The sequence below is a fragment of the Thermobia domestica genome, chromosome 18 (assembly GCF_964235325.1).
Source record: "Thermobia domestica chromosome 18, izTheDome1.hap1.1, whole genome shotgun sequence".
NCBI classification, from domain to species: Eukaryota; Metazoa; Arthropoda; class Insecta; order Zygentoma; family Lepismatidae; genus Thermobia; species Thermobia domestica.
The window spans coordinates 144,141,420-144,157,074 of NC_137471.1; the positions used below are offsets into that span (position 1 = coordinate 144,141,420).

General features: G+C 37.1%; 1 protein-coding gene across 5 annotated transcripts in view; it reads right to left on the minus strand.

The window, feature by feature from the left end:
• The window catches only part of LOC145675705 (uncharacterized), a 110,771-nt gene that overhangs the window by 81,663 nt on the left and 13,453 nt on the right, over positions 1 to 15,655 (minus strand). For 3 of the 5 annotated variants that reach the window (XM_081746319.1, XM_081746318.1, XM_081746317.1), the window contains exon 2: positions 8,485 to 9,616. In XM_081746319.1, coding sequence (XP_081602445.1) covers positions 8,485 to 9,604 — 1,120 coding nt within the window. In that variant the 5' untranslated portion in view covers positions 9,605 to 9,616. Of the gene's footprint in view, positions 1 to 7,837; positions 7,914 to 8,484; positions 9,617 to 15,655 lie in introns of those variants that run through there. The other 2 variants (XM_081746320.1, XM_081746321.1) reach the window with 2 other exon arrangements.

A 15,655-nucleotide genomic window follows, 5' to 3' on the forward strand; every position in this document is an offset into this window, starting at 1 on the left:
CATTGTTCTTTGGCTACTTAGGAGATTACAGATAAAGACTGAGAGTTCTCAAACATATACTGCATCGGCTTATACTCAGGGAAGATCTTCAATTCCAAGAAGTGACTGAGACGGTAGTCAGTGGGAGAAATACTGGAGTTGAGGAAGGGTTTCATACTGCAACTCAGGGAGAATCTGCATTGTTCTTTGGCTACTTAGGAGATTACGGATAAAGACTGAGAGTTCTCAAACACATACTGCATCGGCTTATACTCAGGGAAGATCTTCAATTCCAAGAAGTGACTGAGACGGTAGTCAGTGGGAGAAATACTGGAGTTGAGGAAGGGTTTCATACTGCAACTCAAGGAGAATCTGCATTGTTCTTTGGCTACTTAGGAGATTACGGATAAAGACTGAGAGTTCTCAAACACATACTGCACCGGCTTATACTCAGGGAAGATCTTCAATTCAAAGAAGTGACTGAGACGGTAGTCAGTGGGAGAAATACTGGAGTTGAGGAAGGGTTTCATACTGCAACTCAAGGAGAATCTGCATTGTTCTTTGGCTACTTAGGAGATTACGGATAAAGACTGAGAGTTCTCAAACACATACTGCATCGGCTTATACTCAGGGAAGATCTTCAATTCAAAGAAGTGACTGAGACGGTAGTCAGTGAAAGAGATACTGGAGTTGAGGAAGGGTTTCATATTGCAACTCAAGGAGAATCTTCATTGTCCTTTGGCTACTCAGGAGATTACGGATAAAGACTGAGAGTTCTCAAACATATACTGCATCGGCTTATACTCAGGGAAGATCTTCAATTCCAAGAAGTGACTGAGACGGTAGTCAGTGGAAGAAATACTGGAGTTGAGGAAGGGTTTCATATTGCAACTCAAGGAGAATCTGCATTGTTCTTTGGCTACTTAGGAGATTACGGATAAAGACTGAGAGTTCTCAAACACATACTGCATCGGCTTATACTCAGGGAAGATCTTCAATTCCAAGAAGTGACTGAGACGGTAGTCAGTGGAAGAAATACTGGAGTTGAGGAAGGGTTTCATACTGCAACTCAAGGAGAATCTGCATTGTTCTTTGGCTACTTAGGAGATTACGGATAAAGACTGAGAGTTCTCAAACACATACTGCATTGGCTTATACTCAGGGAAGATCTTCAATTCCAAGAAGTGACTGAGACGGTAGTCAGTGGGAGAAATACTGGAGTTGAGGAAGGGTTTCATACTGCAACTCAAGGAGAATCTGGATTGTTCTTTGGCTACTTAGGAGATTACGGATAAAGACTGAGAGTTCTCAAACACATACTGCATCGGCTTATACTCAGGGAAGATCTTCAATTCCAAGAAGTGACTGAGACGGTAGTCAGTGGAAGAAATACTGGAGTTGAGGAAGGGTTTCATACTGCAACTCAAGGAGAATCTGCATTGTTGTTTGGCTACTTAGGAGATTACGGCTATAGACTGAGAGTTCTCAAACACATACTGCATCGGTTTATACTCAGGGAAGATCTTCAATTCCAAGAAGTGACTGAGACGGTAGTTAGTGGGAGAAATACTGGAGTTGAGGAAGGGTTTCATATTGCAACTCAAGGAGAATCTGCATTGTTCTTTGGCTATTGAGGAGATTACGGATAAACACTGAGTTTTCTTAGAACAACAGTAGTTGTAGTACAGTCCATGTAGTCTGAGTGGCTAAGCACTGATTTCAAGAGTGGTAGAATATATATATTGCACTCAGGAATTTACAAATAGACGCTTGGTTGTCAATGAGCAACAGGAATTGTGATATAGTCCATGCAGCTCTGAGTGGTTTAGGACCAATTTCAAGAGTGACAGAATATATTGCTACTCAGGAGTTTACGAATAGTCGCTTGGATGTCTATGAGCAACAGGGGTTGTGATACAGTGCACGTAGTCTGAGTAATTGAGCACCAATTTCAAGAATTATAGAATCTATAGATACTCAGGAGATTACCGATAGACACTAGGTTGTAAAAGAGTAACAGGAATTTGTGTGGAAATAAGCGAAGGTTTCATTTAGCACTCTCAGATACTTGAAAAACACATTCTAGTGCCCCAGTCACAAACCCTTGGAAAGATGAAAGCTATCTTCTATGCAAAATTTTCAAACTTCTTATTTTGTGTATGCATTATGCCACTTCGCGGGATTTGTCCCCTAACCATTTTCAAAGAAAATTGAACCGCTTAGAGAATAAAAGTATTATGTAACAAATTGATTATGATAGGAAAATTGACCTTCACAACTTTGTCCCTTAACATACCGCCTTCATCCTTTCTAAATGGCTGCACCCAGACGAGGACTCACTAAATAAGGTGTTACGTGGCATGATTAACATATAACACGTGCATGAACCGCCAGAATGCAACATTTCAAAAATGTAACATAACAAATTTATCCTCTAAGCGCTTCAATTGTTACAAATGGTTAAGCAAGAGGAGTGAATTGACGGGGAATATCACACATTCTATCCACCAAGTGAGTCCAGTGTATGCAGCCAATGGTATTGTGGAACCAGTGGTAAAACAACTTTGAACTCTAGAGAATCCACTGGTTTGGAGTTCTTAAGAGTTTAAATCGATAAACGATAAGGGAAGCCAATTCATCCACTCACCTTCCCTTCCGCTGTAGGAAGTTTTCGAATAATTTTAGTGAGAAATGTAAACTTTAGTGAACTTTTATATTATTTGACGCACCTGGGTACTTCTATTCATGTGTCTCAATCACTGTTAGAAGGGAACCTCTCAAAATTGACCACTGAAGCTTGCATGGGTGCATTGCATATCATTACACTAAGAACGTTAGCGATCTGAGAAGAGATTATATTCTTCTAATGTCGTACCATAAAAAATAGACAAATCGAAATAGCAAGCAGCCTAGGAGCAGTAACCACTTTAGAAATCATTCTACAATTCTAGATTATTAGTGAAATGAAATGAAATGAAATCTTTGAGTTTTACGTCCCACGGTTATGCCGGTTAGGCTAAAGGAGACGGTGATTATGAGAGATGGGTGAAATGGTGGAATGAAGAAAGTGGGAGAAAACGGGAGAACCCCTAGAAAACCCACGCACACGGTGTTTGTCCACAACAAAGTTCACTTGGCGGAGGCTGGGATCGAACCCGGGACCCCAAGCACCAGAGGTGAACGCTCTACCACTGAGCCACCGCGGCTCCCTCTAGATTATTAGTGTTTACAGTGTTTCAAGAGAAAAAAATATTGTTCAAACATGAGACATACACTAATCGGCTAAACAAAATGATACGCAGAAGTGTAAAAATTTATATGTACGACGGAGGATCAGAAACAAAGATTACAAGACCAATAATTTCTGGAGTTCTGTCTGTGATAGAGAAATGAAGTGTGCGGTAATTTTAATACATGGAGTTGGCAACTGTGAACTTTTTGCCACCCGCCACCTAGGGCGCTAGTTGTGGGTAAACACAAAACGCAGGCGACTCATCTGAAAAACTGGTCTCGCGAAAAAGTCCGCTGTTATTCGATTTCTGTGGGCGAAACACGTAACTGCGGCTGAGGTTCACCAATACTTTGAGACCTTGACACAACTGCGCTAAGCGATCAGGAGGAAACGGCCAGGACTTCTCACCGATAGTCATCCTCTTTCACGTCAATGCGCGCCCGCATACAACCCAAAATACCACCACCCTTTTGAAGCAGTTTAGCTAGGACATCATCGACCACCTTCCCTACAACCTGTACCTCGCTCCAAGCGACTTTGACCTGTTCCTCCACTTGAAGGAGCACCTAGGAGGCCGTCGCTTCGCTTCAGGCGTGGTGAAACACTTTGTAACAATGTGGCTGAACACAAAAGGATATATATATATATATATATATATATATATTCCAGGAAAGAGTTTTCAAACTCATTCAAGTGCCTCAACCGACACTGAGACTATGTCGAAACAAAAGCCTAATGTATGTACTATCTGTTGGCTGTATAGGTTGTATGAATAATATAGACACGTTTCACTGCAGGCTTTGTAACTTTACTTTCTGATCACCACTCGTACTGTTGAAGAAAACAACAAGAAAAACGTCTGTAAACCTAAAACGTCTGCTGTACAAGAACCACGCCATTTATTAAGATGAAACAGGTACTGAAGAATACTATCATCAAGTTAATTACGGCACTATCAAAATGATAATACACAGAATGGTGAATGAGATATACCCAAAAATTGTCATTAACTCTTTTAATTTCTAGTTAAACTAAAATAACGTTCGAAGTCGATACGTATATCAGTTGATAAATGACACTAAATTGAACCTAATGATCAGTTGATAAATGACACTAAATTGAACCTAATGATCAGTTGATAAATGACACTAAATTGAACCTAATGATCAGTCGATAAATGAAACTATGTTGAACCTAATGATTAGCTGATAAAGACACTAAATAGAACTTAATGATCAGTTGTTAAATGACACTAAATTGAACCTAATGATCAGTTGATAAAAGACACTAAATTGAACCTAATGATCAGTCGATAAATGAAACTAAGTTGAACCTAATGATTAGCTGATAAAGACACTAAATAGAACTTAATGATCAGTTGTTAAATGACACTAAATTGAACCTAATGATCAGTTGATAAAAGACACTAAATTGAACCTAATGATCAGTCGATAAATGAAACTAAGTTGAACCTAATGATTAGCTGATAAAGACACTAAATAGAACTTAATGATCAGTTGTTAAATGACACTAAATTGAACCTAATGATCAGTTGATAAAAGACACTAAATTGAACCTAATGATCAGTCGATAAATGAAACTAAGTTGAACCTAATGATTAGCTGATAAAGACACTAAATAGAACTTAATGATCAGTTGTTAAATGACACTAAATTGAACCTAATGATCAGTTGATAAAAGACACTAAATTGAACCTAATGATCAGTCGATAAATGAAACTAAGTTGAACCTAATGATTAGCTGATAAAGACACTAAATAGAACTTAATGATCAGTTGTTAAATGACACTAAATTGAACCTAATGATCAGTTGATAAAAGACACTAAATTGAACCTAATGATCAGTCGATAAATGAAACTAAGTTGAACCTAATGATTAGCTGATAAAGACACTAAATAGAACTTAATGATCAGTTGTTAAATGACACTAAATTGAACCTAATGATCAGTTGATAAAAGACACTAAATTGAACCTAATGATCAGTCGATAAATGAAACTAAGTTGAACCTAATGATTAGCTGATAAAGACACTAAATAGAACTTAATGATCAGTTGTTAAATGACACTAAATTGAACCTAATGATCAGTTGATAAAAGACACTAAATTGAACCTAATGATCAGTCGATAAATGAAACTAAGTTGAACCTAATGATTAGCTGATAAAGACACTAAATAGAACTTAATGATCAGTTGTTAAATGACACTAAATTGAACCTAATGATCAGTTGATAAAAGACACTAAATTGAACCTAATGATCAGTCGATAAATGAAACTAAGTTGAACCTAATGATTAGCTGATAAAGACACTAAATAGAACTTAATGATCAGTTGTTAAATGACACTAAATTGAACCTAATGATCAGTTGATAAAAGACACTAAATTGAACCTAATGATCAGTCGATAAATGAAACTAAGTTGAACCTAATGATTAGCTGATAAAGACACTAAATAGAACTTAATGATCAGTTGTTAAATGACACTAAATTGAACCTAATGATCAGTTGATAAAAGACACTAAATTGAACCTAATGATCAGTCGATAAATGAAACTAAGTTGAACCTAATGATTAGCTGATAAAGACACTAAATAGAACTTAATGATCAGTTGTTAAATGACACTAAATTGAACCTAATGATCAGTTGATAAAAGACACTAAATTGAACCTAATGATCAGTCGATAAATGAAACTAAGTTGAACCTAATGATTAGCTGATAAAGACACTAAATAGAACTTAATGATCAGTTGTTAAATGACACTAAATTGAACCTAATGATCAGTTGATAAAAGACACTAAATTGAACCTAATGATCAGTCGATAAATGAAACTAAGTTGAACCTAATGATTAGCTGATAAAGAAACTAAATTGAACCTAATGATCAGTTGATAAATGACACTAAATTGAACCTAATGATCAGTTGATAAAAGACACTAAATTGAACCTAATGATCAGTCGATAAATGAAACTAAGTTGAACCTAATGATTAGCTGATAAAGACACTAAATAGAACTTAATGATCAGTTGTTAAATGACACTAAATTGAACCTAATGATCAGTTGATAAAAGACACTAAATTGAACCTAATGATCAGTCGATAAATGAAACTAAGTTGAACCTAATGATTAGCTGATAAAGACACTAAATAGAACTTAATGATCAGTTGTTAAATGACACTAAATTGAACCTAATGATCAGTTGATAAAAGACACTAAATTGAACCTAATGATCAGTCGATAAATGAAACTAAGTTGAACCTAATGATTAGCTGATAAAGACACTAAATAGAACTTAATGATCAGTTGTTAAATGACACTAAATTGAACCTAATGATCAGTTGATAAAAGACACTAAATTGAACCTAATGATCAGTCGATAAATGAAACTAAGTTGAACCTAATGATTAGCTGATAAAGACACTAAATAGAACTTAATGATCAGTTGATAAATGACACTAAATTGAATCTAATCATCAGCTGATAAAATGACACTAAATTGAACCTAATGATCAGTTGATAAAATGACACTAAATGAACCTAATGATCAGTTGATAAATAGCATGCATAGTTTTTGAGAAATTTCAGAAAGACTCTTTTTAATGGTGTTAAAAAGTGCGTCATTTGTTGGAAGTTTTTTTTTCTGTTTATTTATTTATGTGTAAAAATAGGCTGTTAACTAACATTGTCTCTATCGCTTTTTGTTTTCTAACGGAAATACATACTTCTAATAGTTACGGACACACTACTTGTAAACAGTGCACCATACTTCAAGGTATTGCTATAGGAAAAGAGTATTGAGCATAATTAAGGTTACTTTTCGGAAGATGGCTGTACCATGTGCTGACATCAAGACCCGCATTTAACCCGTTGAAGTAGGGGGTTTTTTCAAGCAATTTTTGACACTTTATTTAAATAGCTATTGTTTCAACAGTATTCATGCGAATTTCATGATTAGTATGTCATTCTCTTCAGAATAAAGTAGGCTATCAAATGCAATATGGTGATCTAGGAAGAAAGGAAAATTTCTCTGAAGAAAGAAAGAAGAACCTCTTTGCAAGTTTGGGTCCAGGGTTCCGGGTGAGATTATGCAGCCTTAATATACCCTGAAAAATACGCCCGCGTATAGGTAACGTTTGTTCGTAATACAATGTCCATATCCAAAATAGTGACGTGAGAAAAATATTTCGTTTCTGTTTGAATATACAGAATATCGTATGCAAACTGAGAAAAAAATATGATGTAAAATAAAAATTTCTGCAAACCGTACTATCCATCTGAATTTCAGTTAGTATGTCATAATAAAGGATACTTTCCAATATCGTCATGCCCACGCCGCAATGAGTACGAAGAAAAGAAAATGTGGAAAGATTCAGGAAATTTCTCTGAAAAAATCGTTGTTTGTAAGACTGGCGACCCCTGGTATGAGTACGCCAACCCTAATGTACTCTCAAAGCGAAGTAAATTTTTGCATGCTTTGTATACATCAGAAACTCACACAAATATGCATCCTGCTTATAACACTTAACTCTCGGAGTAATAATCACAAAACAATTATTTCAGTCACGTGTAAGTCATATGGAAGCAACATGCTTGTTCGCTTTTTACCTGTGACGTCATATCCCTCAGTCTTCATATTCGGGTTGCCTAAGCAAAAGCGATATTTTAGTACATCCTCCGAAAACTAAAAGCAAAAGAAAAAAATTGTAAATGAAATAGCTTCTATTGTTAAAAATACAAAACAAATAAAAGGAGGGAAAGGATGGAGGGGAACCCATGTATTCTTTCCCATATCGGACAATCCATTATGCAACCCTTACAAACATGTAGAAAGATACTTAAGCTTTACTACAGGGATTATGATGTCACAAAACAATGAAATAAAAATAGTGAGGCAACAGAAATTTCCCCTTTTCTCCCACGTCATCGCCATACCAATGCTTGTACCACGAAGAAACACATATTCAGTAGTCCTTCCAAGAACAGGTGAAACCAAAACAATACAGATTTTGGTGCATGTATGGGCTTCTACAAACAATCAGTTAGGGAACTACCTTCATCGCGTCACTGATACAATGGCACTCCAAAGGGTTACGTCCCTATAAGCTTTAATGGACACTCAAATGCAATTTTGCAACTGTGCAAGTGCAGCAAATAATATTAAAATGTGCCAGTTTCTGTGATTTTTTGTCATACTTACGTTTCAGAATTATATAGGTTACGCTGCTTCTATGTAACTCAAGAATGGTACTCACCTGAAGAAAGCAAAGATGTTAACTTGATATCGACCAGCGGAATTCCGAACATTGTAAACTGACTACGTGTAAAATGGTATAGACGTGACAAGGCACAAAACACTCCTGCATCATCTGTCACTTCCGTCAGTTGAGCCTGATTGCGTCTCACAGGATTTTGTACTCTTCCTGCACCACCAGGTGTTGAGGATTCAGTCGAGACTCTTGGTGATGTGGAAACTTCTTTCTTTATTGTGAATATATCAAGAAACTTCTCCACTTCTCGTTCTGTTTCAGGACTCCACATACATACAACATGTACCGGCTCAGGGCTTCTCAAGTTTTCAACTGGAACGAACCTAAAAATCCAAGATTCGACCCAATCTCCAAATTGCAAGCCTTTAGTTTTGTGACCTGAATCGCGAGAATACACTGAACCCTTGCTAATTTTAACTGCGCAGTCAAAAGCAGCAACATACACTTGGTAAGTTTTCTCGCCGACCACATACACTACGCTTGGCACATTCCGCACTGGAAAAGTATCGCGATAATTATGTTTCGAGATATTCGCTATTACGTTTTGTGCTTTATCAGGAAGCGTCAAACGAGTGTTGTAAAACGCTAATGTTTTATCCTTACAAAATTCTGGATCCCAATACACCTCCAAAGGAAGGAAACAATCCCTCGACATTCGTACGAATAATGCTCGTACGATCACGAAGTCGCCACAGCATAAAAGAGCTGAGCCAGGGAAGTTCTTCAACTCATAAACCACAGATTCATTGAATGATTCCAACCTTATAACGATTATTTTTGCCGAAATACTAATCACGCATCCGAGTATTTCTACAATCGGTTCTGGTAAGTTCAACTTTGTCTCGGATTTCAACCACAAATCTGTGATGTAGAACTTTTCAGTCAATGCGTTCCAATTCTGTTCTGGGAGCTTCCATACACTTATCAAAACTTCGGCTGGAGGTGAAAGGGTGTGAACTAGTTGTTTATGGCAAAGCTTAGGCTTAAAAAGTGAACTGTATGTCTTATTTTCCCACTGAAATGATACAGTTATGCCATTTGGTTCGTTGTTCAAAGCCACGGCTTCGAGCACTTCAATGTATCTTGGCAATGAAGTTGTAGCCATATCTTGAGATACCTACAAGAAAGAAGAGAAATTGTCAGTTCCTCTTTTGCCAAGCAGAAAGGCATAATATCTTTTAATATTTTTTTAAAACCTTTTTCTTGTTTCTTTCAATCTGTTAAAAACTTTCAAAACTAATGCCTTCTGTTGCTGTTCGTGTTGAAGGTGAACACTTTCTTTTGAAAACATATTACAAAGGCTATTACGACAAGTGATTAAAAAATAGGCGAATAATTTTATTAGAAACACGGTAATAATCTTACATGGAATTTGATTTAATGCTCTTCAAAGTACTGTCCTTGGCTAGCAATGCACTTATCCCAACGTTGAATCCGTGACTGGAAGCATTTCTGGGACGCTTCTATTGGAAGAGCGTTCAGCTGTTCTGTCGTGGGGTTTTAATTTTTGGGAATAGCCAGACGTCGCATGGTGCTAAATCTGGTGAGTGAGGCGGATGTGTACAGACAGAAATACTTTATCCGCTCAAAAAAACTCGCACATCAAAAGCAATGTGTGGAATGTACGTTTTCGTGATGAAGGAGGAAGTCATTTCCCATTTAATTGGCGGTAAAAATGGTCTTCACGGACCCATACGAGATGTTTTGTTCTTCAGAAAGCTCTCTAATAGTCATTCGCCTTTTTGAACGAATCATTTATACTGCCTTTTGCACGTTTCAATCTCCTCTTGACGTCGGAGGACGTCTCGATCGTTGCTTTTTTCAACCGACTCCTTGCCACTTTTGAATCGCTCATGCCTCTTGTAAACAGTCTTCAATGTCACCGCCTCATCGCCATATACTGATTTTAACATTTTGCGAGCTTCTTCGGCATTTTTGTGCAGCTTAAAATAAAGCTTAATGTTGACGCGCGACAGATACTCTTACCACGTCCTCACTCTTCTGCCCCTAGAAGTCAACTGACATGTCAATTCGTTCAAACTCGAAATTAACTATCCCAAAGGTTCACGCTATCGGGTTTACTTGTTGAAATGAATAAAACGTCGATAGGCGGCACTGTGTAACTACATTCACCGTACGTTTTGATCACACCTCGTACATGAAGAATATACATTCGAGGGAATTTTTCAACATTGAGGAATGACGGAGTTGCAGAGCATATCAGGAAATCTATATAAATCTAATAAATAAAAATCCAACTGATCTGTGCGGTATCAAATCACGGGAAAACGGCCCAACCATCTGAAATGAATTTTTGGAATATAGTACCCACACGAAGCTAGGTTTTTATTATGTTACTTCGTTTAAAGGGTACATTCTAAGAGGGATAGGAGAGTTCAAAATTTATGCCACGAGTATTATTTATATTACACTTAAAATGCATTAAGAAGCACATTATATGGAAGAAAAGGGGGTTGAAATATTTTCCTATTATCTCTCTGCAAATGGGCTTCTCAGCTAGTAAATAAATAAAGATGAAAGTGGTAGATTAAAGATGCATCTGAAGCGCCTGGTACTTTAAGTGTGTGAAGTGATCGTTTGTGTTACATCAGGAGGAGGGGAACGGTGGAAACGGAGGCGTGTATTGCCGCTGACAGACGGTGGTGATGCGAAGTAAGGCCTCTTCTCACTTTCAAAGGGTTGGCGCAAGTGCATCTAACGAGGAAAGTGCTTCAAGTGCTCTGATAATTGCAGGGGGGTGATCTGGGGAAGAAATTTCCCCAGAGCATTTCTCCTATCGTGCTCAACTTGAACTACCACCATTTTTGCAGTACAACTTTCACTTTCAAATCCCCCCTTCCTCTGAAATCATCTCTGGTTAGGTATGTTGGGAGGAACAGTGTCCAAGTTGATGATGGCTACAGAACCCATAGCGAAACGTAATCGGTGAAAAGTAGTCGTGGACAGGAGGAAAGCCACAGTGACACGAGACTGCCGTCATTGAAGATGAATGTCACCAACGAATGAGGCAAAAGGAACCAAGGAACTCGATCTGCATCTGGAACAGTCTCATGCAACAATTAAAGACTGATGCTAATTGCCTAATCTGAACATCCGCTCTCAAACCGTTGATCATCGCCAAGTGCTTTAGTGCGACGGAAATGGTGCCGAAAATACGTCGAGCTCATCACCAATAAATGGAAACGCGAAATATGGTCCAATGAGACCTCTTTCACCGTTTCTTTTTTCTAACAATCAGTCATGTTGATGTGTGCTGGATGGCCAAAGAAGCTTAAGCTTCGAACTCTATCATCTTTGACGTGGACCATATTGACAGAGGACATTTTATTGACAATGTGCATAATCCAGTTGTCCTTCGCTTTGAAAGAAGGATAGAGGACCTAAACTTATAGCTGTTGGATGTACATTTAGACGTTTAGCATCTAAGGCAGCAGTTTCTTCTGTGTATGCCAAATGCACCTCTTATTTACAACCTCGCCAACTTGGATTTGCGACTAAAAAAGGAAACGAAGCTATTACACATGCCACTTGCAGTTACATACAAGCACATAAGAATTCTAATAACGTCTTTCTCAAGATCGATTTCAAAAATGCTTTCAATTCTGTAGAAAGAGACTTTATGCTACAACAAGTTAAAGAAGTACTGCCTCAATTATATTCATTCTTTTGGCAAAGTTATACTCAACCGTCAATCCTACTTTTTGGCGAACGAACGATTCCATCACAACTTGGTTGTCAACAAGGTGATCCAGCTGGTCCAATGCTTTTTAGTTTGGCCATCCACCCAATAGTTTGTACTTTATCGTCTCAACTAAATATCTTCTACTTGGATGACGGTACCTTAGGTGGTTCTCCACAGTTAGTTTACCACGACATGAAGACTCTAATAGAAGAAGAAAAAAAAAAACTTGGTCTTGAAGTAAACCTGTCTAAATGTGAACTTTTTTTCACATCTGGGAACACAAACAAACTCGTCGAATCCCAGTTTCAAGAATTGTTACCTGGGATACGGACGGTAATTAGAAATGAATTCTCTCTCTTGGAATCACCTTTCCTTGAGGATGGATATGAGGAAAATTTTGATGAGGATTTAAATAGATAAAAAAAATAATAACTCTGCGTCAGAAGACTTTACCAGCGCATATCGCCTTTTTTTTTTTTTTTTTTTTTTTTACTTACGAATTGCCTGAGAATACCGAAACTTATCTACTTTTTACGCACTACTCCCACATGGTCCATTCCTTCCAAGGTACTTCAGCTTGATAATTGCTTGAAACATGCACTACAATCTATCATCATTTATTCTTTGAATGAAAATCAGTGCTCAAGCAAGCTTACCAATTCGCTTAGGAGGTTTAAGCGTAAGAAAAGTCGCAAATTTAACCAGCTTCCAGCTTTCCTGCTTTCCTGTCCTCATGTTTTGGAGTGAAGCCACTTGTCTCCAACATACTAAACATTCCAGTTGACAAAGTGGAAATTCATCACCTGATGGAGGGATTGGAGATATGGAATGGTATATACAATAATGAGACTCCCGCTCTGTTGGACTTACAACAGAATTGAGATAAAATTATATTAACAGCAATAATTGATAAAGAATTGGTCCCTGAAAATACATCGGATATAGCCCGTTTTAAATCCTTACAAAGAAAATAATCTGGTGCATGGCTACAGGCTACAGTCAAAAAATTTTGGAACTTTCTTGGACAACAACAAGTTTCAAATTTGTGTCGCTCTACGTCTCGGCTTAAATATCTGTCACAGTTTCAAATGTACATGTCAAGAACAGGTTGATGAAAAAAGAGCTTACATGCCCCTAAGCTGTTCTAGAAGTGGAGATCGAATTTCTCGTCGTGGAGAGCTAAATAATATAATAAGACGAACACTTGCCAGTATTGATATCCGAAGTATTTTAGAACCATCTGGAATGTCGTGAGATGATGGGAAACGACCAGATGGAGTAACATTAACCCCTTGCAAAATGGGGTAACGACTGGTATGGGACGTCACATGTGTTGACACTTTTGCACCTTCTCATTTACCTTCATCATGTAAAGAGGCAGGAAATGCTGCTGAGGCAGCCTGTAAGCGTAAACACACGAAATATTCAAAATTAATAAAAGATCATATGTTCATCGCCTTTGCTACAGAAACTATGGGAGTTTTTAGCCGGGAAGCTAGGGAGTTCCTAAAGGAAATTGGGTCGAAATTAAATCTCAAGACGGGAGATCCGAGAAGTGCAAAATTTTTATTTGAGCGAATTAGTTTAGCAATACAGCACGGTAATGCGGTCAGCATTTTAAGTTCATTCCCTTCTTCAAAAACGGAAGAAGTTTTTTTTTTCTTCTTCTTTGTTATTTGAAATAAACCGGAATTTATAAACACTTTTGACTGAAGAGTTTGTAAACAAAGTTTTGTGAACTCTGTGATATTTCTCATGCTACTTCCAAAGATATGGAAGATGGAGTTACTTGCCATTCTCAGTTATGAAGTTAACTTGCTCTACACAATTTTGTTTTCAATTTTCATTTATTCTAGTATTAACTCAAAATCAGATTTGAATCGAATATGTAATGCTTTTTAAACTATTTAGTATTGAAACTGTCAACAATATCACCATGTACGTATAGTAGTTATGTTACTTTCCTTAATGTTTAAATTTTGTATAATAAATAAATAAAAAAAAAAAAATCCAGATATGTCGGATCAATATCCTACTTTTCAAAGATAACGATGCGCCAACTCTCACTGCTGGAGTTGTTATGGAGTGATTTTATGGGGTTTAAAATGAACTATACAATTCCCTGGTCCATCTAATATCCGATTTCAACATTAGTAAGCTCTGAGGTCCTTACTGCATAAGGATTGTACATTAGGACTACTTCTGTAAAGATTAACAGAAATATGGAACTTCTCTTGTTTAGCAATGTTTTGCACGGTAATAATTTCTTCAGAATGGAATATTGTTCACCTAATTGGACAATAGAAGTACCTACAAATCTATCAAGACTAAATTCAATTCTAAACTTCTTCCTTGCGACAATATGTTTTAGAATATCTCACACAAGTGAGATGACAAAACACAAACATTACATATTCAACTACCTGTCACCATAAAATCATTGATTTCAAATATCTGTATAAACTCACATACGGCGAACTTAGGTTGAAAATATACACTAAGAACTGCATTTCCGAGTACCACTTAGACAAGCACATAACACTCTTTTCTTCCAATATAGTTTGACTTAGAATTTTAATAATTTAACGCTTTCTGTTCTACAAGCTTTCTAAGTTCAGGGTTCCTACAGGATCTATTAAAAGAAAGTCCTTACTTTTATCTGATTCTTCATAAGACCTTCATGGCTCCATGAAATTCTCGTGAAATTAGCCTCCTCCTCCCCCGCAGCCGAGTTTTCCTCACCAAGTTGACAATTTCTCTTTAGCATTTTATTTCTACTAAATTTGCTTTTATTTTCATACATATTGTCACATCATCTTGAAATGGAATGAAATCCTTAAGTTTTAAGTCCCATGGTTATGCTGTATTAGCTAAAGGAAATGGTGATGATGAGCAAGGAATGAAATGGTGTAATGAAAAAAAAAAAAAAAAAATGGGAGGAAACGGGAGAACCACAAGAAACCCTACGTACATGGTATTTGTCACTTGGTACGACATGGGATCGAAATAAGGACCCCATGTATCAGAGATAAACGCTCTACCACTGAGCTATCGCGTCAAAACATCTATACACATTATGTATCTCTATACTTATACATGAACCAACAAGTTAAGTGTTAGGATAGGGGAAGAACTGACGGAAGAGAGTGCAATTGGAAGGGGAGTTCGACAAGGATGCTGCCTCTCGCAAACACTATTTAATGTCTACTAGAAGAGATAGTGAAAAAGAGCCTATAAGATGATGGCATTTCGGTAGGAGATAGAATGATTAGATGCATAAGATTTACAGACGATATGGCGCTTGTTGCAAAATCTGAAAAGAAAATCAATAAAATGTAAGAAAAATAAGAAAGGGCTTTGAAGAATGTGGGGTGAAAATAAATGTTAGAAAGACAAAAGCCATGGTGATTGGAACGAAGGGGTCTGTCAAATATTAAACTAGGAAGGAAGAAA